The 22,233-nt window shown below is 43.5% G+C and overlaps 1 protein-coding gene across 5 annotated transcripts in view; it reads left to right on the forward strand.

The window, feature by feature from the left end:
• ELFN1 (extracellular leucine rich repeat and fibronectin type III domain containing 1) overlaps positions 1 to 21,746 on the forward strand; it is a 792,923-nt gene extending 771,177 nt beyond the window's left edge. For all 5 annotated transcript variants that reach the window (XM_073648125.1, XM_073648123.1, XM_073648124.1 and 2 more), the window contains one exon: positions 18,543 to 21,746. In XM_073648125.1, the coding sequence (XP_073504226.1) occupies positions 18,935 to 21,358 (2,424 nt within the window). In that variant the 5' untranslated portion in view covers positions 18,543 to 18,934 and the 3' untranslated portion in view covers positions 21,359 to 21,746. The remainder of the gene's footprint in view (positions 1 to 18,542) is intronic.
• The last annotated feature ends 487 nt before the right edge of the window (positions 21,747 to 22,233 follow it).

The following is a 22,233-nucleotide window of genomic DNA, read 5'->3' on the forward strand; positions in this document are numbered from 1 at the left end:
GAACTGCTTCCTCCCTGCTCCTGCACTACAGGGTTCCCCTTCCTCAGTGTTCCCTCCCCCCACTCCAGCCAGGGACAGGGACTGTCATGCCCATCTCAGAGGCATATTGGTCGCCCTGCCCCACGGCAATGTGGTGTAATGCATGCAGGTGTCGGGTCCTGATCCACACTCCATCCTTACCTGAGAGTGAGATATCACACCTCTGGGTGAGGTGCAATACCTCTGTAGCAACCGAGCCCTCAGGGTGCTACAGTTCCATTTATCTTCAGCCTAGGTGACGTATTGTGATACAGGGCCGTGATTTTGGCTATAAAAGGGTCCCCTAGACCCCTACCCCAAGCTTTTTAAGAGAATCATATATGGCGTGCCAGGAGACTCTATGGAATGCTTTCTCAGCATCCAACGAGAGTATCTAATTACAAATTTTTAACTGCATCTAGCCCAGGAAATACTTTGTGCCTAGTAGCAGTGTCTGCTAGTCAGCGGATTATCCCAGCTGTTAAGCAAGCTACACCACCTGTAGTTTGGACACTTAATTTTTTCAAAGGAAATGCTTCGGGACCACGGGATACTCAGTGAAGAGCATCGGGAGGCACCCCAAGGCATAGGGGCTGAGACTGGCAGTAGGATGCCTTGCGGTGGACAGCCGAGCTCGATCCTTATAAAAGCTTTTTAACTGCAGCAGCTTTAGTGGACGCTACTGGAGCTGGAATTACGCGGCTGCTGGCATGAGACTTGCCCTCCAATAGATCCTTGTAAATGGATTTAAAGTGTATTCATTCAAATTAGAGAGACAATTTAAATTAAAAAGCTTAGAGCTGCCTCCACCACAGGGGGGCTCTCTCGACCCACCAGCGGACAGGCACCAGTATTGGCAGAGGGGGGCTGGCCGTCAGGGTTCACCGCGGCTCTGGCACAAACCCGGCGACACGGAGGTGGCACGGGCAGGAGCGGACTGAACGTGTCGGCTTCTCACTTTTTGGATTTTAGAAGGGCATGACATGCCTATATTTGTGTCTCCCCCTCCTTTTACTCCTCCACCTCTTTTCTTTTCGCATGACTATATGTACTTGTCACTTTTCCATGTGTTAGTTGTGTCTTCTGAGCAGTTTGTCAGCTTTTGGACACCTTTGAAGGTGTTTTCTATGTGTTTCTATGTGTTTTTGTTTGCCTGCCATTGGTTTTAACGGTGTTCGAAGGTGTTCGACGAACTGTTCGACGAACAGTTCGGCGAACACACGGGTGTTCGACGAACCGAACCGAACTCGAACACTACGGGGGTGGCTCAATACTACTAGGGACACACATTGATTCCAAAAATGTGACTCTGGATTCCCTGCACTTATAATTTTGGGAGTAATCCTTTAGCTGATAAATCCAATGCTGCCTGTTGCCACCACTAGGGGGAGCTTGGGAGCTTAGTGCATACTTTTGGACTGTTGTCTGGTTTTTGGCTGTAGGATCCATAAATGTATAATTTTCTTCCAAGTCTAGGTCACAGATTTGGTGCTTTGTGCTAGAAAAATGGAACTCCTAAATTTTATAGATATATCAGACTAAAATTATAGTTTACCAGCCATATAAAGTGACTCCTTCTATATCAGGATAAACTTTTATAAATCACATACTGCTAAACTTCTGTATAAAACCAAGAGAAACATGCAAGAAAACAATTTGCATGTAATTCTATGGTGACATATACGTAGGAAATGGGAATTAAAGATAGAATTTTTATGCAGCAAGCAACCAAGAATTTAATATTATTCCATCTACTGCCAAAGCGTCGTAAAAAAAAAAATCCATTACAGTCTCCAGGCAGGCCTGAAATGAAGTCGGCATTGTCAAAATATTGTGATCTTTTCTTTTCAGAGATACGTTCTCGTAGAGATCTGAGAGACAGTTCTAATATCATTAAGAGTTTAATCAAAATACAAGTGTGTCGGTGATTATGGCTTTATCACCTTATTAGATGTGTAGTGGAGCTGTCCGTTACAGAATTATTACAAGCGGGTCAAGACGATAGGAGAATAAAAATTTTAAGTTTCTATAAGTTTTTTTTTTCATTTATTGAAACTTTGGCCATGGGATTTAATATAACCCTATCATACTGATCATTCAAAGCCTGGTGGCCCATATGTCTTAGCCCTAGGTCAAGTGGACCACTATTAAATTGGTAAGGGTCCAACAACCGGCACTTTCACGGTCAGCCGAATGCTGGGGCCACTGCTCTGGTCCCTTACACTGATTAGCAGACACAGGTTGGCATATCTTGTAGTGTCAGTGCCGGGTACTGCAGCTCCTTGAAGCTCAATCCCACTCAAGTGAATGGGACTGAGCTGAAATACCAGGCACAGGCACTTCAAAATGTAACAAACAAGGGTGGAAAGTTATAGATGGCAAGTGGGAGGTGTCAAAGGGGTTATCCAGTAGTATAATTTCTTACCCAAATGAGTCGATTGTAGTTCTAAATGAAGGAAAATATACAGGACCTCCTGTGCTCCTATGCATCTGACTCGCCCCCAGGGCCATGGGGTACTCGGCAGCCGGGCCTTATGGCTGCTTTTGGGGGATATCACGGTGGCTGGCCCGGCCCGTGACCCAGGGCGGTCAGTGCAAAAAGGGGATATAATTGTTAGGGAAAGTTCGTGACGCCACCTGTGGTGCCTGGTGAGGATCACCAGCGCTGCGACAATCCTCTGAGGCAGGTGTTAGGGCAGCTTGAGATGGAATGGCTCCCCACAGGTGGAGCAGGCCTCAGGGCAGTGAAAACGATGCAGGTTGCGCAGGGCGTTGTGGTGCAGGTGGAGTGAAGGCGCAGCAGAAGTAACGGACAGAGACAAGGGATTTGCTTCATTACCTTTACTGGTGCTGTTGTTAGGTACGGTCCAGGGTACTCCGTAGGATAGGTGCACTTCAGGACTTCGCCCCAGTGAGCGGGTATAAGGTCTCCTGATCCGTGTCTGTCTCTGTGTATGCTCCTGACCAGCCTGTAACTGAGCCTAGATTATGTGTCCTGCTATTACTTCACTTGTTGCTCAGAAGTAGGACCTCCGGTTGGTAACCACTTTCCCTGGACGTCGGGGCCTTCGTGGTTCCTGGTCCTGTGTGTGTCTAGCTTCAGGTTTGCCAGGGACTTGTAGTCCTCCTGGGATTCCGGTTATCCCTACTGGGTGTTAAGGGTCCCTGTAGGCTCGGACCCGGTATCCGGTTTGTATAACGGGGTGAGCTTACTATGCTCCTCTGCCCCCTTGGCTCCACTCTCCTTTTCTCCTTGCCGTCGGCCACACTCGGGGCCTTCACTACTCGGCAGCTAACGTGCTGCGTATTCGCTGCTCTCCGAGCGTCAGCACGCTCTCAGACTCTCTCTGTCTGACTAATCACTAGACAACTGAAACTCCAACTGAGCTGACTAGCTCCACCTTCCCTATATATGTCCCTAACGGGCTCCCTCTGCTGGTCTGAGGTGGAAGGTGGAGGTGTATGAATGTAGTGAGGGCCTCTTGTGGAGAAGTCCATCCATGCACCCTTCTGGATCTGTGGCACCAATGCGCAGCAGGGCACCACACATCACTGATCATGTCCCCCACCTGTCTCTCCACTTCATCTTCTGGTGGATAATGTCATGTAACCAGTGCAGCCAAACCGGAAGTGAGAATTAAAGGGGTTATCCAAGACAATTACATTTTTGTACTACATGCCTAAGAACTACCTGCCTTTTTTGCCTGGCACCGATCACAGACTGCTCCTGCCGGTGATTCAGCGGCTCCCCCTGACGTCACATCGACAGAGCAGCAACTCTGCTCTGTTGACGGGGAATGACAGCCGACGTCATGCTGATTGTCTGCCGACTCCTCGCTGCCTAACTGTGGGAAGCCGGCTGCAAATCAGCATGATGCTGGCAGTCACGTCCCATCTTCCTTTTCCAGGCTCTTCTGTTGACGTGGAGCAGCTGAATCACCGTCAGGACCGCTGTGAGCCGGAGTCGAGTAAAACAGGCAGGTAGTTGCGACTGTTAGCAACTACATGCTGTTAGTTTTTAGACCCATAGTAAAAAAAGTAAAATAGGACAATCTGTTTCAACTGTCTGAGGTGGGACAACACTACTAAGGCAATCGGTGATTGGTTGCAGTGGTCACATGATGAAGAAACAAGAAGATTGGCAAAAGACATGGCCAGGGGTGCAGAAGAGCGGCAGTGATCTGTGTTTTTCTCTCTTTTAAAACCAACAAGGGCTCATTTGTACAATAAAAATAGTAGTGGACAACCTCTTTATTCAGATATATTGACCAGTGACTTGGAGGCTGTTGCTTTCAGTACTCATAATCTAGTCCCCAAGGCCTCAAACATATGACTTTTCAGCTTTTGCAATGCTGCAACACCTCTGGGGATAGGGGATAACTTTAGATTTTTGGAATAACCCTTCAACTATATGAGGGAGATTTTTTTAAAACACTTGTGCCAGTTTTGTGGTGGGGGGAAATGTAAAAATTGTTGCACACACGTGCTTTGCACAAAAAAATGAAACTCATTCTACTATTTGGTGTATACAGCTCCTATGCAGTCCCATGTTCAACTGACTATAAAAAAAACTTAGTAGATGAATCCTCCTGCCATACTACCTTCCATTTTACCCTTCTATGTTAGCAACAAGTAGACGGCAGAAGGTATTACTGCAGGATCCGACAACCTAAGGGTCATGTGTAGGCAGTATACATAGATTTGTATAAGAGCTGGAAACACCAAACTGTAGAATACTTTATAACAAAAACTATTTGCAAACTACTACATTTGTGTGTTTTTTTTTAAATACATTAGATGAATATAAATCTGGAGATATTCTTTAAAAGAGTTGTCCACTACAGTGACAGAAAGGTGCCAGAAGACCGTGGTGTCTGATTTCACATACTCCTTCACTGATTAGAAGCACTTCACCATCATATTAAACAGTGCTGGTTTCTGCTAGTAGTGCAGGGGTTAGTCTGTTCAGTTGAGAGCTCATGGAGCTTTTTTACTTTGATGATCTCAGCTGTTCAGTGTTGGCCACTCCCCTCTGCTATATACACTGTGTTCCAAATTATTATGCAAATAATATTTTCTCAGATTTTCCCAAATGATCTCGATGGTCCAGATGGATGGAGTGGAGGATGGCTGGTTGATGGACACCCCATGCAAACACGGCTACGGCGCTAACAATGAGGAGGTGGAGTAATGTTTTGGGCTGGAATCATGGGGAGAGAGACTGTCGGCCCTTTTAGGATCCCTGAAGGGGTAAAGATGAACTCCATAATGTATGTTGAGTTTCTCAAACAGCACTTCCTTCCATGGTTCAAGAAGAAGAACCGTGTATTCCGCAGCAAGATCATTTTCATGCATGATAATGCACCATCTCATGCTGCACATAACACATCTGCATCTCTGGCTGCTATGGGCATAAAAGGGGACAAACTTATGGTGTGGCCCCCATGCTCCCCTGACCTCAACCCCATTGAGAACCTCTGGAGCATCATCAAAAGGAGTGTCTATGATGGCGGGAGGCAGTTCACATCTAAGCAACAGCTCTGGGAGGGTATTCTGTCCTCATGCAAAACAATTGAAGCAGAAACCATCCAAAACCTGACAAATTCAATGGACGAGAGAGTTCAGAAGCTCCTTTCGAACAAGGGGTCCTATGTGCAAATGTAACATCACCTAGAATAAAGTTTTGAGTTGAAAACTGTTTGATTTCAGTTTGTAATAACCTGCTAATGCTTAGAATTTCAAAAATGACCATTTTTTTGTTCTTTATTAAAATGAAAAGGTTGAAAACTCTGCTGTGCATAATAATTTGGAACATGCATTTTGAGTGCAGTTTGAGTTTTTTATTTTTTTTTAAATATACTGTTATCATAGGCAGTTTGTACAAAAACCTTTCAATTGTACTCTAATAGTTATTTGACTGGAAAATTACAATGACTGCAATTCTGTCACGCTGTCTCTGTGTACTGGAGGTAGGGGGCCTAAGCTGACCCTAAGCTGGGGCCCTGACTAATCCCTCTACCTGGAGGTACTGTTAAAGGTACAGAGGTCCAGGCCGCCAGCGTAACCCCTACCTCCTGAGGATCCCTGCACCTAAGTAATCTAGTCCTGAGAAGGACCCCTGATCACAACAAAAGGGGACAGGTAATAATATGCCCACACTCAGTACTTAGACGAACGAGACAGTACAAGGGTAAAACCAAAACCACCTTGCATACAAAAACTACACAACTACAACAGAGGGAACACCAACGGGAAAGGAGATAAATGATAAAGCGAGGAAGGGAAAAAACACTCCATCTACACTTAACTCTGAAACTCCAAATACCACGATCCGCTCTGTTAGTCTGCATGAAATGCTTTCACCGACACTTCCCTAACAGACCGGCAGGCATTTGAAGGAGTCCCACTACAGCAACATTGATTGCAGCTGGGCGAGGCTGGACCTCTCTAGCACAGAGAGAGAGAGAGTTAACTCCCTCACTGTCGAAAAACACAAAGCACCAAAAACTCAGCTGCGAGAAGTCAGGCTGTGTAATCGTGACGATCTTCGTGGCGACACACCCGTGACAAATTCATATAGGTAATTTGGGAAAATCTGAGAAAATATTATTTGCATAATAATTTGGAACACAGTGTATACTCACCACTTAGTTTCATACTGCCTGGTTCTGGAGTTGGAGGTGTTCGCTGTTTGAGGAGGCACTTGGACTGTTGCTTGATGATTCATCTGTGTGCAAATCCTCATCCTCTCCTATTTGTTTTTTTCCTTCCTATACTTCCCAGTGTTCCACTCTGTTGTTTGTGAGTGCATATTTGTATTATTGGTATTTTCATTTATCCTTGTACGTCTTTCCTTGTTAGTCTGGTTTGTGTATGCTTATACACAACTACTCCCCACTTCCCTGGGTGGGGAAGGGGACAAATAAGGGCTGATTTGGGAGCGCAGCAAGGCACATGACCCTGGCGTTTTCAACATTAGAAGTAACCCGGGAGCAATGATGGGTAGGATGCCCCTAGCTTTAGGGATAATGAAGGATCCCCTAGCCCCGGGACATCCTACAACAGTGTTGTGACATAGAAAACTTCTTTTGAATGCTCCCAGTGTGCAAAGTAAAAAAGCATTCTTACCTCCCAAACCGACACCACTCCTAGCAATGTACCTCCTGACGATTTAGTGACATTAATTATATCACGTGAGCGCTGCAACCTATCAGTGGCCGCTGATGGGCTGCAGCCTTTACAGTTACATCATATGTACGCAATTGTGAATGCTACAGCCCATCAGTGGCTCTAACCAGGTGACACAATGCTCGGTGCAGATGGGCAGCGCCAGGAGATAAGTATGCTCTTGTCTTATTTTATTTAGCACACTGGTTAACCCTTCTTCAGACCTCAATTTTTGCAGTGAGCCAGTTATACATTATACCTACTCAGACCTATATTCTTAACAGTGGAGCTCTAATATACAGTGACTCTCATGAGGAAGTCGAACTGCATAGATCTGACCCCAACCATCTCCTCCTGACAGGAGTATAAGACTGGCAAATGGTGCTCTGCAAATGAGGAGAGCAATAGGCAATTATTGGGTAGGGAATAGTAATCACAAGGGAGGATTGACAAGATGATGACAGCGCAAGGTAAGACTATGACAAGTTATAACCGGCTGTACTGTAAATCTCATTATGGAGAAATTGGGGCTATGGCAATGTCAGCTCCTAGAGAATAAAACCTCCCAGACGGGAATATGTCACCAGGAACAAGAATTCTCCCTAGTGTTCATCGTGTTTAGTCAAGTAAATACTCGTTCAATGTTCTAATCGTCTTGTCCCGATGCATAGAAAATGAGGTTACCACCGGCAAACTCAACTGAGATCTACAGTCTTGACAGTCCGCACCTCGATACCTCTGCTATATGATGTAACAATAGTTAGTGAATGGTTCCTTCACATTGGCTCCTACCTCAGTGGACATTCTCCGATACATTACCCAGCCTGATTAAGGTAAAACTAAAATCTTGGGCAACAGTAGCAAATATAATAATATAATACTATACTTACCAAACTCTCAGTTGGTGAAATAGAGCCAATGAAGTCTCGCCGCTCCCCCTTTCAGGGTTTTCCTGGAAATGCACAAAACTGGATGGGAACACCTACTTTTAGGTGTGGTTTACCCATTTTCAGACTGGGACATGCTTGCATTTGCTGGGATTCGTTCCAATAATTCAACTGCTGTCAAGTATACAAAGTAGCTCTATAATAGTAATGGTCATAAGTAGGGGCATAACGATGGCAGTCGCAGTGGGTGAGATCAGTCCCTATCGGGTGGGCAGACTGCTAACGCCTATTCCAGCTGGTGGGGCACCAAGGATGCCATTCACCTGAAGTTTATTGAGGCACAGAGACCTGCCTGCTCCCTGCACTGCAATACACGCCAACAACTAATCAGAGGCCTGCAGCTGACATCAACGTTCCTGTCACGAGAAGTGCATTTCAGTGACATCATGCGCTGCCCATGGCAGTTACGTCATGTGCCACCCATGGCTGGCACACTGAATTCAGCTACATGCTACAGAAGAGGAAAAAACACATTGTGAGAACAAAGGAAGGTAAGAATTGTTTTTTTTTTTAATGTATTGGAAAAGAGCAGCAGTATAGACATTATACCAGGAAGGTGCCCAGGATGGGGGACAGTATACCAAGATGGGGACATTATTACAGTAAGGGACCCAGGACAGGGGACATTATAGCAGGTTGGTGGACATTATTACTGGAAAGGGCTCAGGATGGGGGACATTATACCAGGATGGGGGACAATTTTTACAATAGGGAGCCCAGGACAGGGGACATTATACCAGGATGGGGGACATTATTACTGGAAAGGGCTCAGGATGGGGAACATTAAACCTGAAGAGGCCCATGATGGGGGAGATTATACCAAGAAAGTGGACATTATACCAAGAAGGGGGACATTATACCAGAAAGAAGCCAGGATGGGGGACAGTATACCAGGATGAGGAACATTGCTATAGGAAGATGCCCATGATGAGGGAAATTATACCTGGATGGGGGACATTGTTACAGGAAAGGGTCAGGATGGGGACATTATTACAGTGAGGTGCCAAAGACAAGGTACATTATACCGGGAAAGAGCCCAGGATGAGGGAGGTTATACTATGAAGGGGAACATTATACCAGGAAGGGGAACATAATACCAGGAAGAGGCCCAGGACAGGGACATTATACCAGGAAGAGGCACAGGATGGGGGACATTATACCAGGAAGGGGCCTAGGATGAGAGACATTATGACAGTATGGTGGCCAGGACAGGGGATATTACTACGGGAAGGTGCCAGGGTGGGGATACCATCACATGGAGGGTGAACATGTATGCCTTTTTAAGAACAAGAAAGCTATAAAAGGGCCATATATCTTACCAACATGGTGGTGGGGGACAAGGTCCAAAATCTGCACTGTGGTCCATGGGATTCTAGTTATGCCACTGGTCATAATCATAACTACATAGTTAGCACCATAGCATCTGCTTTTGAGTCCAGCAGCACAGATTAGAGTAAGGTAATCTCACAAAGACAACTACTGTCCATATGCCATATTTAAATATATGGACATCTTGAAGGGAGGACCCTGACCTGGTGAATAATACATTGCATTAAAATTGAATACTGGTATGTAGAGATGAGCAATTTGATTTGCGCTGCCCTGGTCCAGTGCCCAGTTTGGTCCTCTATGGCATAGAGACTTCACTTTTGCACTCAGTCTCCTCAGCTCAGCATCCAATATACCGTAGTCGCATATTAGGCACCCAAGATACCGGGTTGAAGATATCAGGCGCAGTAGTAAAGACTGACTTTCATGGAGGATCGGACCAGGGCAGAAGAATCAAAATGCTCATATCTATTGGCATGTGATGAAACATTTTCCCTGCAGCATGGTTTCTCCCAGTGATGAAAGCTGATCACAAGGGGATAGATAAGTCAGTTGATCGCTGGCCCAGCGTCTTTTTTTTCAATAGGGGTCTTCGTGAGACATAGTAAAGAGCCAGTGGATAATTGAATATACAGTAGCTCACTAAACAAAACAAGAGAAGAAGGAAACAACATACGGTAAAGACCATTGTATTCTTTAGCTTTTTATTTCACTTTTTCATTTTTCTCGAATGCAAAAAAAAGTCCTTCTTCTATCCATTGAACAGTCTAAAACGGACACCACGCAGATTGTGCATGGATGTCGTAGACCCATTGACCTACATTGGCAAGTTTTATCCATGGATCGAAAATGGATATCTCCATTTATGTTGCAGACAATCGGTCCCTCCTAGGGAATATCAACATGGCCTTAGTCTATAATGGCTACATGTTCTATTTGTGAAAACCATGGATAGAACACATATGTGATGAAAGGATGTCTGAATGAGCCCTGCCTTCTGGTGGTGATAGACACTATTGTGTAAGATCACTGAAGAGCCCATGCTGGGTGCTACATACAGGAAGCACTAATCCACCCATCTTAAAGAAGTTGTCCACTACGACAGCTCCTTCTCATACTCCACGCTTGGACCCGATAAAATAAAAAAGCTTATACTCACCTCCCATGCCGGTGCCGTTCCCGCTGGTGTCGGCACTCGCTCTCCCCAGCGCTCCCATGCAGTTGTTGTGACACGTGACGTGAGCACCCAATCAGCGCTGGTGTCACTGTTCCCACCTCCTCGAATTGAATATGAAGAGGAAGTCAGAGAGCTGCTGGAGCCCGGACTTCCTCTTCATGTACGATTTGTCCGAAGGCGGGGACTGTGACGCCAGCGCTGATTGGTCACGTCCCGGGATCGCGAGTGCGGACACCCCTGGAATGGCTCCGGCACGGGAGGGGAGTATAGGCTTTTTTATTTTATCGGGGCCAAACATTTAGTTCAGAAACGGGTTGTCCTAGTAGTGGACAACCCCTTTAATTAGCCCTTCTCCAGACCAATGTTTTTGGAATCACGTGACAATGTAAAGCCACCCTGGAGCGTAAAATTATCCACAGTGATATAATTCATTACATGTTTGGAATCTCAATTCCTACCCTCCTCCGGTACCTGACAGTTGATGAATGTACACCGAGCAGTTTCGGGTAAATTTCATCATTAATAAATGTTTTCTGTGTCATCTCAGAGCTGTCTGCTTGAATTATTGCAGGCAAATGGATAACCCCGCGTTCAGTTTAACATTTGGTGCCTTTTAGCAATAAAAAAAAAATATATATATATATATATATATATATATAAATGGCCCCTCTTTGTGTATGCCTGATTAAACATTTATAATTTGTAATTCATCATTTTAATTTCTTTCCTTCTTGGCTTCGATAACTCTTCCATTTTGTTTCAAATGGCAAAACAATGAGCGGGTCAGAGAGGAACAGTTTTTAACTCCCCACCTGCTGCATACGAATTTCCACACTGGGTAGATGTTGAGCCAATTAAGAAGCCAAATAATGTAATGGTATCTGGAGGCAATGAAAAACCTTTTTAACGTGAGAGATCATTTTAAATGTAGACAAAGCAGGAATTATGGGTAATGACTGTGTTCTTCCAGAAACAGCGCCACACCCGTTCATCGGCCGAGAAAATCTTTTAGAATTCAAATTTTTTAACTTTGCAAAATTTTTCCCCAAAATTCGATTTACAGTGAATTGAAACTATTGCAAAAGACTCTAATTGTCTTAAAAAGAAGAGTATGACACTGATGTCTCCTAGGACTGTATCCAATCCTTTTCCAGCTGTTTATCGGAAACACACTCTTAGGGCTCATTCAAACACCAGTGATTTTTCTCGTCCGAGATTCATCAGTGTTTTTCATTAGATTTTCTCAGATGAGAAAAAAAAGTTTCTATACCTTCTCCTATCTAGCCGTCCATGAAAAACAAATAGCACTCACATGGCATCCGAGTGCCATCTGATTTTTTCACGAACCTATAGCCTTGAATTGTCAATTTTCAACTGATGCTCGGATCAATAGCGGACATGACTCCATGATTTTGGAACAGCCCTATAGACTATACTAGTTTTGGGTGCTATTCATGACAAACACGGATAAAACTGATACACTTCAGATATGAGCCCTCAGTAAAGTCAAAGTGAATGTCCTCAACATACAGGTGCATATCACAAAATTAGAATATCATCAAAAAGTTAATTTATTTCAGTTTTTCATTATAAAAAGTGAAACTCATATATTATATAGAGTCATTACACACAGAGTGATCTATTTCACGTGTTTATTTCTGTTAATGTTGATGATTATGGCTTACAGCCAATGAAAACACAAAAGTCATTATCTCAGTAAATTAGAATAATAAAAAACACCGGCAAAGACTTCCTAAGAGTTTAAAAAGGTCCTTTAATCTGTTTCAGTAGGCTGCTGACTTGACAGATGTCCAGAAGGCAGTCATTGACACACTGAACAAGGTCCCAGAGTCTGGAGGAAGAGTGGAGAGGCCACAATCCAAGCTGCTTGAGGTCTAGTGTGAAGTTTCCACAATCAGTGATGGTTTGGGGAGCCATGTCATCTGCTGGTGTAGGTCCACTGTGTTTTATCAAGACCAAAGTCAGCGCAGCCGTCTACCAGGACATTTTAGAGCACTTCATGCTTCCCTCTGCTGACAAGATTTTTGGAGATGGAAATGTCATTCTCCAGCAGGACTTGGCCCCTGTCCACACTGCCAAAAGTACCAATACCTGGTTTACACACAACAGTATCACTGTGCTTGATTGGCAGCAAACTCGCCTGACCTTAACCCCATAGAGAATCTATTATAGAGAATCTATGGGGTATTGTCAAGAGGAAGATGAGAGACACCAGACCCAACAATGCAGACGAGCTGAAGGCTGCTATCAAAGCCACCTGGGCTTCCATAACACCTCAGCAGTGCCACAGGCTGATCGCCTCCATGCCACATTGCCGCATTGATGCAGTAATTGATGCAAATGGAGCCCGACCAAGTATTGAGGGCATTTACTGAGCATACATTTCAGTAGGCTAGTATTTCAGATTATAAAAACATTTTTCAAGCTGTTGTTATAAAGTATTCTAATTTACTGAGACAATGACTTTTGTGTTTTCATTGGCTGTAAGCCATAACCATCAACATTAAGAGAAATAAACACTTGGAATAGATCACTCTGTTTTTAATGACTTTATGAGTTTCACTTTTTGTATTGAAGAACTGAGATAAATTAACTTTTTGATGATATTCTAATTTTGTGAGATGCACCTGTATATAGTTATGGGTAAGTGGATGACAACTGTTTGTAACAGTCTGTTCATCACATAATAATCTTCACTATTATACTTTCACACACTATCGATACTGTTTCTTCAGTGTTTTATAAAGTTTTCTTCCGATCTCTATGGCTTAGCTGTGACGTCCTATCACTATCGAAATTCACTACAAGTGGCTGCTGCATTCCCCGCTTCTGTTTTTATACAGGCTATCATAGTTCCTTCTGATTGGCTGTGCTATGCCATGTGATTTGATAGCTGCAAGATATTATGGGGGAGCCTGCTCGGTCCAGTCTTCTGCAATATTTAAAATGATGGTGATCCTTTTTTAGGCAATTTGCTTGAAGCAAATAGCAAATTGTTTGAAATTGCCGAGTTCAGCAAATTGCTAAAGATGCAACACGAATTCAATTCACATCGAATCAATTTGCTCATCTCTATTTGTGTCAAGTGCTGCAGCTTCGCTACATTGAAGTTAATAGAGCATGAGCCCCAGACAATATCCCAAGGACAGGTGTTTCTGGTTTTGGAATAGAGCATCCAGCGTTTCTTCCCTAAATAATGCTGCATCAAAAATGGGAAATGCAACAAAAAAAAGTAGCAAAAGCGCAATAGCAAGAGCAAATTGCTCTGCTCTTGCGTATTTTGCTGCCGAAAAATAATGCATCCGGACAAATGCAACGTTTTCAAACATAGGAACATGGTCCTATGCTGTGGATTTTTACTCTACATTACTACCTTTGCAAAGCATAGGGTGAAATTAGTTGACAATTCATAACAAAAACCGCAACAAATCTGCATGTAATACTGCTCCATTTTGTAAGAAGCACTAGGAAACCAATAGACATGCTATGGTGGTATGTTCACATCTAACAGATATGCTGCGTTTTTTTTCATCCGGATCTCCACAGTATATTACGGTAGAAGCAAAGTGGATGAAATTTTAATAAAATGTTATCCTCATGCTGCAGAAAGTTAACCTATAGTGAAAATTGATCTAAAGTGGCAATTTTATATCACTTCCATGTCAATTTATGACTTAGATTTTCCCTACAGATTTCTAACCTTGTCATAGAGTGAAATCTTTGGCAAATCCACATCAAAATTCCAGATTTTTATGCAGATTTGGCGAGGATTTCACCTTATGCGTGGCAATGGAATAGTTGTATGTTGTGAGATTACCTTTAGGCTCAGATCTATCACAAAATCTGCAAAGAAGCAATAATGAATCCTAGACATGTGTCACATGTAGATGTGCACAAAGATTTCACCCTATTGCATTACAAAGCCCTTAGTGCAGTATGGCACCAAGGCCAAGGGGTGGACTTAAAAATATGCGCAACTATCTGGCACTATGGCTCAGTAGGTTAGGGGTCCGAATAACCACCTTGAAGGCAACTGCCATCATCCTATTGTCTTAGATTGAACTTAAGCAAATCAACAAATTAATTTCATTGCTCCTTAGTGGTGGATTGCTGGAGAGACATGAGTGATCTATGGTGAGTTCTAGGATATAATGGGCCCATACTCTCTTCTTCTTCAGGGGCCCAGGATGAGCTCTTGGAGATAATAGGACTATAATCTCTTCTTCTTCAGGAGCCCTGGATGAGCTCCTGGAGAAAATGAGCCCATATTTTCTTCTTCAGGGGCCCTGGATGAGCTCTTGGAGATAATGGGCCCATACTCTCTTTTCTTTTTCTCCAGGGGTCCTGGATGAGCTCTTGGAGATAATGGGCCCATACACTCTTTTCTTTTTCTCCAGGGGTCCTGGATGAGCACTTGGAGATAATGGGCCCATACTCTCTTCTTCTTCAGGAGTTCAGGATGAGCTCTTTAAGATAATAGGTCTGTACTCTCTTTTTCTCCATGGGTCCTGGATGAGCTCTTGGAGATAATGGGCCCATACTCTCTTTTCTTTTTCTCCAGGGGTCCTGGATGAGCTCTTGGAGATAATGGGCCCATGCTCTTTTCTTCTTCAGGAGTTCAGGGTGAGCTCTTTGAGATAATAGGTCTGTACTCTCTTCTTCTCCAGGGGTCCTGGATGAGCTCTTGGAGATAATGGGCCAACACTCTCTAGTTCTTCAGGGTTCCTGGATGAGCTCTTGGAAGTAAGTGGCCGAACTGTTCTTGCTCAGGGGCCATCTGCTGTCCTTGGCCGCCTCTGCCCATAAAATGGAGCCATAAGGGGCTCTCGTCTTTTTTGCCATTTCATTCCAAAACGCAAGGATTGTCCCAGCCTGTGTTGACACGAGTAGAAGCCGTGTGCGCATGCGAATGGCTGTGTTCCCGGAAAAGTTGAACCTCTCCTGTGAGTATTTATGCATCAACAAAGCAGACACATGAAAGAAACATCCTCGCGCCTAAAACCGAGTCTCTGGTCCCCAGGCATGTCACAGCATTGCAGTAAACTGTGAGATTAGCTTTCTCATGTCTCTTCTTTCTTAATGCCGCCATTTCATTCACACTTTGGAGAGCAAATAACCGTCAAATTGCTTGCTCTAATGAGTTGAAATTAAACTCTGGTCCTGATAAAATGTGTTTATTACACTACTTTCTATGGCAAGAAAAGTCATTTTGGGTGAAAGAGAAAAAGCAGCATGAAGACAGAGGCGAGCTGCCTAACTCAATTTTGTGATGTTAGGGATTAAGCATATTTAGGGGACGTGGAGGTCCCAACCAAGGTCACGCAGCTCACAATTCATTAACTGCATGCTGTATAATGTCATTTTATTTTAATGTGCCAGGTGCTAGACTTCCCACAGGAGACTTTACCGGTTAATATAATACTTTAGCTACGACCGTTAAATGGACGGCAAGATGTTTCAGAATATATTACAGAATTTCAGAAAGGGGTTTTTTAGAAGTAGCTGCACCCAAGTCTAAGTTGGAACATCCTGTGCCTGATAGTACAGCTCCGACACAAGTGTAGAGGCTACAGGTTTTCTTGTGGCGACCACCATGCGGGAGTAGGAAGACTAAAGCCCCTTTACACATTACTTAGCTGTCAGCTGAATGATAGTTTGTCCGGCATCTATCTCACCCGGTACCTCTGTTCCGTTCCGTGATTGGCCAACAGCGCCTGTGTTTTCTATGACATCTTTGATGGTGGCATCTCTAGAAATAAAAAGGATCCAAAGTCCGAAATCGGATACGCCAGATTCTGCACTCTCCCGACATCATTTGTCAAGGGCCCCCAAACACATCCCAAACCCATTCTAAAATGTATGGGGGCTTTTAGGCTGTTCATGAGGATCTTATGACGCTGACAAATCCAATGAGTATTTCAAGTAGAACCCACTTTAGAAAATGCTTATTTTGGGGTGATTTTTTGGAGGCGTTTTTTCTTTTCCTGAGGAGGTTTTGGAGCAGTTTTTTTCTTCCTTGTGTGTTTTTTGCTGCATTTTGATCGGACAGAGCCTATTTGCAAGTGGATTCCATCAGGATCAGCTTCTAAGAAGCGACATGCACCTTTTTTTTTCACGTTAACATAGAAATGAATGGGCAGAGTTTTCAAAGCGTTTTTAAAAGAGTTTTGGGGGAGGATTTTTTACTAGATTTGCTAAAAAAAACTCCATTTGAGGATATCCTAAATTGGCTTTCTGGTTTGGCTAAATATCCTAAGTCATGTGGCAAAGCTTGTTGAAGAGTCAGACGTTGGCTTATAGGGTAGCTTTCGCTAATGGGTACCACTAGATAGCTAATTTTTGTCTTCTTAGAGGGGAGCTAATTTGAATATCTTTTTTTCAGAGACCATTGCCTGTCTATATAAGTTTCCCTACAACAGTTTTGTGATCTCCACAAAAGAGGAAGGTAAACAAACAACAATTCAAGCTAGACCCTTGTCAAAGTCTTTGCTCTGATGAGGGTCCAGAACTTTACAACAGCAGTTTGTGGTCTGGTTTAGCTAAATTATGTGGCAAAGCTTATTATAATGTTAGTCATTGATCTATAGGTATAGCAAAGCCAGGTAGGACAGGGTTAAATTCTATCACTGCAGGTCTTAATTTAGATGCACTTGGCTAGCTTTGACTAACAACCAGTAAATGTGTTCACCATTGTGTCAATGTGATGAATGTTGAGCAGAGTGGAGTGTGTTGAAGCTGGTGAGAGAGTGAACAGCCAAAATGTGAGCTTTGCTGAAAGAGAGACAAGCCAGAATCTCTCTCTGAATGGAGACTGCAAGGGTCGGCTAGGAAAGCTGAGCAGTCTGTGTGTAGGAGCTGCAGAGTAACATGTGGAAGCTACTGACTATTCATTATGAACTGTGCATGGAGTTAAACACTTATGCTCGGTGCTGGAAGCTCCTGGAGCTCAGGCTTAAGGTGATACCGAGGATGGTAGGACCGTACCTCTTCTGTGTATTACGTTTGCTCTGGGAGAAAGGACTGTAATCTTTTCGGGTGAGCCCGCACTGACATTTATGTGCCTGCTGAATGAACTGTTTATCTGCTGTTATACCTTTGTGCCCTGATGTGGCTGTTTTGGCTTTGAATCACTTGGAATATTACAAAAGCAATAAAACTGTACGTTTGGAAAAAACGCATTGCCTGTGTGAACACTACCTAATGCCTACCTGAGAGCGTGAATCCCTAAAATGGGTACCTACTTTCAATGGGTGGCACTAGAGAGTCAGATTGATTCTCAAATAGAGCTGCTTGATTGCTGGTAAACTGTAGAAGCAGGCACCTCCAATGAACAAGAGTGATGCTTCAGCTAATCCTAGCAGGTCAACTATCTATGGGACTAAAACTGAAAATCCAGAATTTAAAATGTCCTGTTTCAATCTGGTCATCCATCATGTGCAAGAAGGATTTCCTACATTTATCACCCACCACCACCCTGAACTAAAAAGAATAAAGAAACATTGATAGTATTTTTTCCATAACATATTCTTAAAGGTGGTTTTACAAAAAATATGAAAGTTCAATAATAGTTTATCCAGGGACTAGTGTATTACACGGGTAACCTGTATGGATGCAGAGTTGTTCGGAAGGAAAGATGGTCCTACCGTCTGTGTCTAATTCTTATAGGTTATTGATTTTAAAGGGCGACATGCAAGACTTTATTTCCCCTGCAGGGCCACTGCAGGATGATTGAACACTAGCTGTATGTTCCTCTGACCACTATTACTGATCACTAGTAGTTTAAGCAGCAGAATAACCTACTATTAGCCTGAAAACCCTGTAACACAAATGTATTGCTTAAAGCAAAAAAAGATTTTTGTATTAATATGTCTTTTTGTTTTTAGGAAGAATCGTGAAATCTACAAAAATGTCAACTTCTAAGAAGAATCTTGACCAGACGTTGAAATGTGATGCAGAATCAGGATGGGATTGAACTGCAGACAATAGATCTGTTACCTTTGAAGACCAGCCTGACCAGCGAATGTGTCTTTTTCTTCAATGACTCCCAATTTAGCACCCAATATGCACAAGGAATTTGCTTCCAACGTTCTTGCAGCCTAGACTGTGCTACTACTTGTCGATGGTCTTCCCCTGGCAAAGACTTGGGATCCAACCTCAATGCTGTACTGATGAGGAGAAAAGTGAAAAAAGGAGGCTTGTCCTTCACATTATAAATTGCCGTATTGTAAAATACTAGAACGTACTGAGGAGTCTCCACGCTTGGGCATCATTCACCATGGCCGGGCACAGAGGATTTGTAATGCCAGCTCTCTGTTTATGGATGTTTGTTCTGTTTGCACTTTTCTACACAGGCAAAGTACAAGCGGACTGCTGGCTGATCGAAGGTGACAAGGGTTTTGTTTGGCTTGCTATCTGCAGTCAGAATCAGCCACCTTATGAGTCTATACCACAGCACATTAATAGCACCATAGTGGACCTAAGACTCAATGAGAATAAAATAAAGAGCGTCCACTACTCTTCACTTAGCCGATTTGGCAACTTAACGTACCTCAACCTCACTAAGAATGAAGTGTCCTACATAGAAGATGGAGCTTTTGCCGGTCAGTTCAATTTGCAGGTGCTCCAGCTTGGGTATAACAGATTACGAAATCTGACGGAGGGGATTCTTAGGGGACTGGGAAAGTTGGAGTATCTCTACCTCCAGGCAAACCTAATTGAAACTGTGACTCCTAATGCCTTTTGGGAGTGCCCAAACATTATGAACATTGACTTATCGATGAACAGAATCCAGAGGCTGGACAGTAATACCTTTGTTGGCCTCAGTAAACTGACTGTGTGTGAACTGTACAGTAATCCTTTCTATTGCTCATGCGAGCTACTGGGCTTCCTAAAGTGGTTAGATATATTCACTAACATGACTCGTACTTTCGACCGCATGCAGTGCGATTCTCCGCCGGACTACACAGGCTACTTTTTGCTGGGTCAAGGTCGATCCAGTTATCGCAATGCACTTGGCATGCTGTCATCTCTCTGCACAGATGGGTCCTATACCATGATGCCGCATATGATGTCTCCAAGGTACCAAGCCACCACTGGCCCACCTGAAAGCCCATGTTCTGAAGAAGACTGTTTTTCGGGAGATGGAACTACACCCCTTATTAATGTCTACACTACTCCCTCTAATTCCAAAGTCAGCCTCAGTGTGAACCTGAACACAGAAACCCATTCTGATGCCGTTCTGGTGGCCAAAATACCATATCCTTACAGCAAGGTGTACATTTTGGTCCAATACAATAATAGCTTCTTTACTGACATTCGGCTCCTGAAGACAGAGAAAGAATCCATAAATTTGGATGGGTTGAAACCCAACACAAATTACACTTACTGTGTCGCCTCTATTCGAAATTCTCTCAGGTTCAACCACACCTGCATAGCCTTTTACACTCGCAGCCATACCAAACAAGAACATGTGCCTACCCCATCCACCGCCACTCACTATATTATGACTATTCTTGGCTGCCTGTTTGGTATGGTAATAATCCTAGGTATTGTATACTACTGCCTGCGCAAAAGGCGCCAAAAAGAGGAAAAGCACAAAAAAGCAGGTGGTAGTATGAAGAAAACAATCATTGAACTTAAATATGGTCCTGAAATGGAGACACCTAGTATAAGTCAACTATCCCAAGGGCAGATGATGGGTCCGGAGTCAATGTCCCGCATCCCTTATTTGCCTTCTGTGGGGGAAGTGGAACAGTACAAATTGATAGAAACCAGTGAAACACCTAAAGCCACCAAGGGGAATTACATGGAGGTAAGAACTGGTGATCAACCTGAGAGAAGAGACTGTGAACTGTCCATGCCACCAGACACTCAGAGTTCTGTGGCAGAGATATCCACTATTGCTAAGGAAGTAGATAAGGTCAACCAGATCATAAATAATTGTATAGATGCCTTGAAGTCAGAGACAACTTCATTCCAAGGCGTAAAGTCGGGAGCTGTTTCTACAGCCGAGCCTCAATTGGTCTTAATATCGGAACAGATTCCCAGCAAACACGGCTTTCTTTCACCAGTATATAAAGAAAGTTACACCCATCCCCTACAGAGGCATCACAGCATGGAAGCACCTCCGAAACGCTCTAGCACATCTTCCAGTGGGTCAATCCGCAGCCCAAGGTCATTTCGTTCTGAAGGGTCCGCACATAAATCCGAAACGAAGTATATAGAGAAGACTTCTCCAACTGCTGATACCATCCTCACTGTGACCCCAGCTGCTGCCATCTTAAGAGCAGAAGCTGAAAAGATCCGCCAGTATACCGAGCACCGGCATTCCTATCCGGGCTCACATCAAGGAGAGCAGCAACAGCAGCAACAACAGCAGTCAATGACTCAACATGAAAACCTTGTAGGTCGCAAAACCTCCATACTGGAACCTTTAACTCGACCCCGTCCAAGAGAACTGGCCTATTCCCAACTTTCCCCTCACTACCACAATTTGAGCTACACGTCCAGTCCAGAGTATTCGTGCAAACCCTCCCACAGCATCTGGGAACGTTTCAAACTGCACCGTAAACGCCACAAAGAGGAAGAGTACATGGCAGCCGGCCATGCCCTGCGCAAAAAGGTCCAGTTTGCCAAAGATGAGGATCTCCATGACATCCTAGACTACTGGAAGGGCGTCTCTGCCCAGCACAAGTCCTGAGTCCTCACCTCTTCCCTTTGCCTCCAGCTACTCGTGACTTAACTCTTTCTTTCATAACCTTAACCCCAGTCCTAGGAAGAGTGCCCAGCAGAGCATTGTGGGTACACAGACTCTGTAGGTCTCTTTAGCGGTAAAGAGGTTAACAGGACCAAACTCAAACTTAGCAGCAGCTACTTTTTACTCAAAACTGTCTTTACGGATGGAAAAAAAAAAAATGAACAAAACTATTATATCTAATCTAGGAAAAGTAAAAAACAATACAACGGCTTAAAAACTTAAATAGTGAATCGACTCGAAAAAAAAACAAAACACGAGCATATGCACCAAATCAGAAACAAACAAACAAAAAAATATACGCTAAAACTGTGAAGAGGAATTACTTTTTTTTTAACAAAAGAAGTGAAAAAAAAATCAAGTAAAAATAAAGAGACGAGAGATAGTAGGGAGTGGTCGGGACTCTGTACGCATTATCGCATGTTATCTCATATTCTGACTTGCGTGGTTTGACTCGTGTGAAATTTTGTTCTATCCCTTCATCACTGCAGGACAAAAAAAAAAAAAAATCAACGAAAAAACAGCAACAAGACTGGAATAGACAGTAAAAAAAGAAAAAAAAAAACTCCTTTCGTTAATGTTAATTTGTACTTCAACTGAGTCTTCCAGTGCAGACTTTGCCTACCAGAAGGCTCCCATCTAACACCTACAGCTGCATTCAAAACTGTGATCACTATTACACTGTACAGATACAAAAATTTCTATATTTGCAACGTCTGCTGTAAAGAGAGAGAAAGAAAATTAAATATATGAGAAATAAACATCTATATAAATATATAAATATATACCTAGAGCTTAACCCTTTGGCAGCCGGTAAGGCA

Source organism: Phyllobates terribilis, unplaced genomic scaffold (assembly GCF_046119375.1).
Source record: "Phyllobates terribilis strain yellow unplaced genomic scaffold, ASM4611937v1 Scaffold_9__5_contigs__length_417890890, whole genome shotgun sequence".
Lineage (NCBI taxonomy): Eukaryota > Metazoa > Chordata > Amphibia > Anura > Dendrobatidae > Phyllobates > Phyllobates terribilis.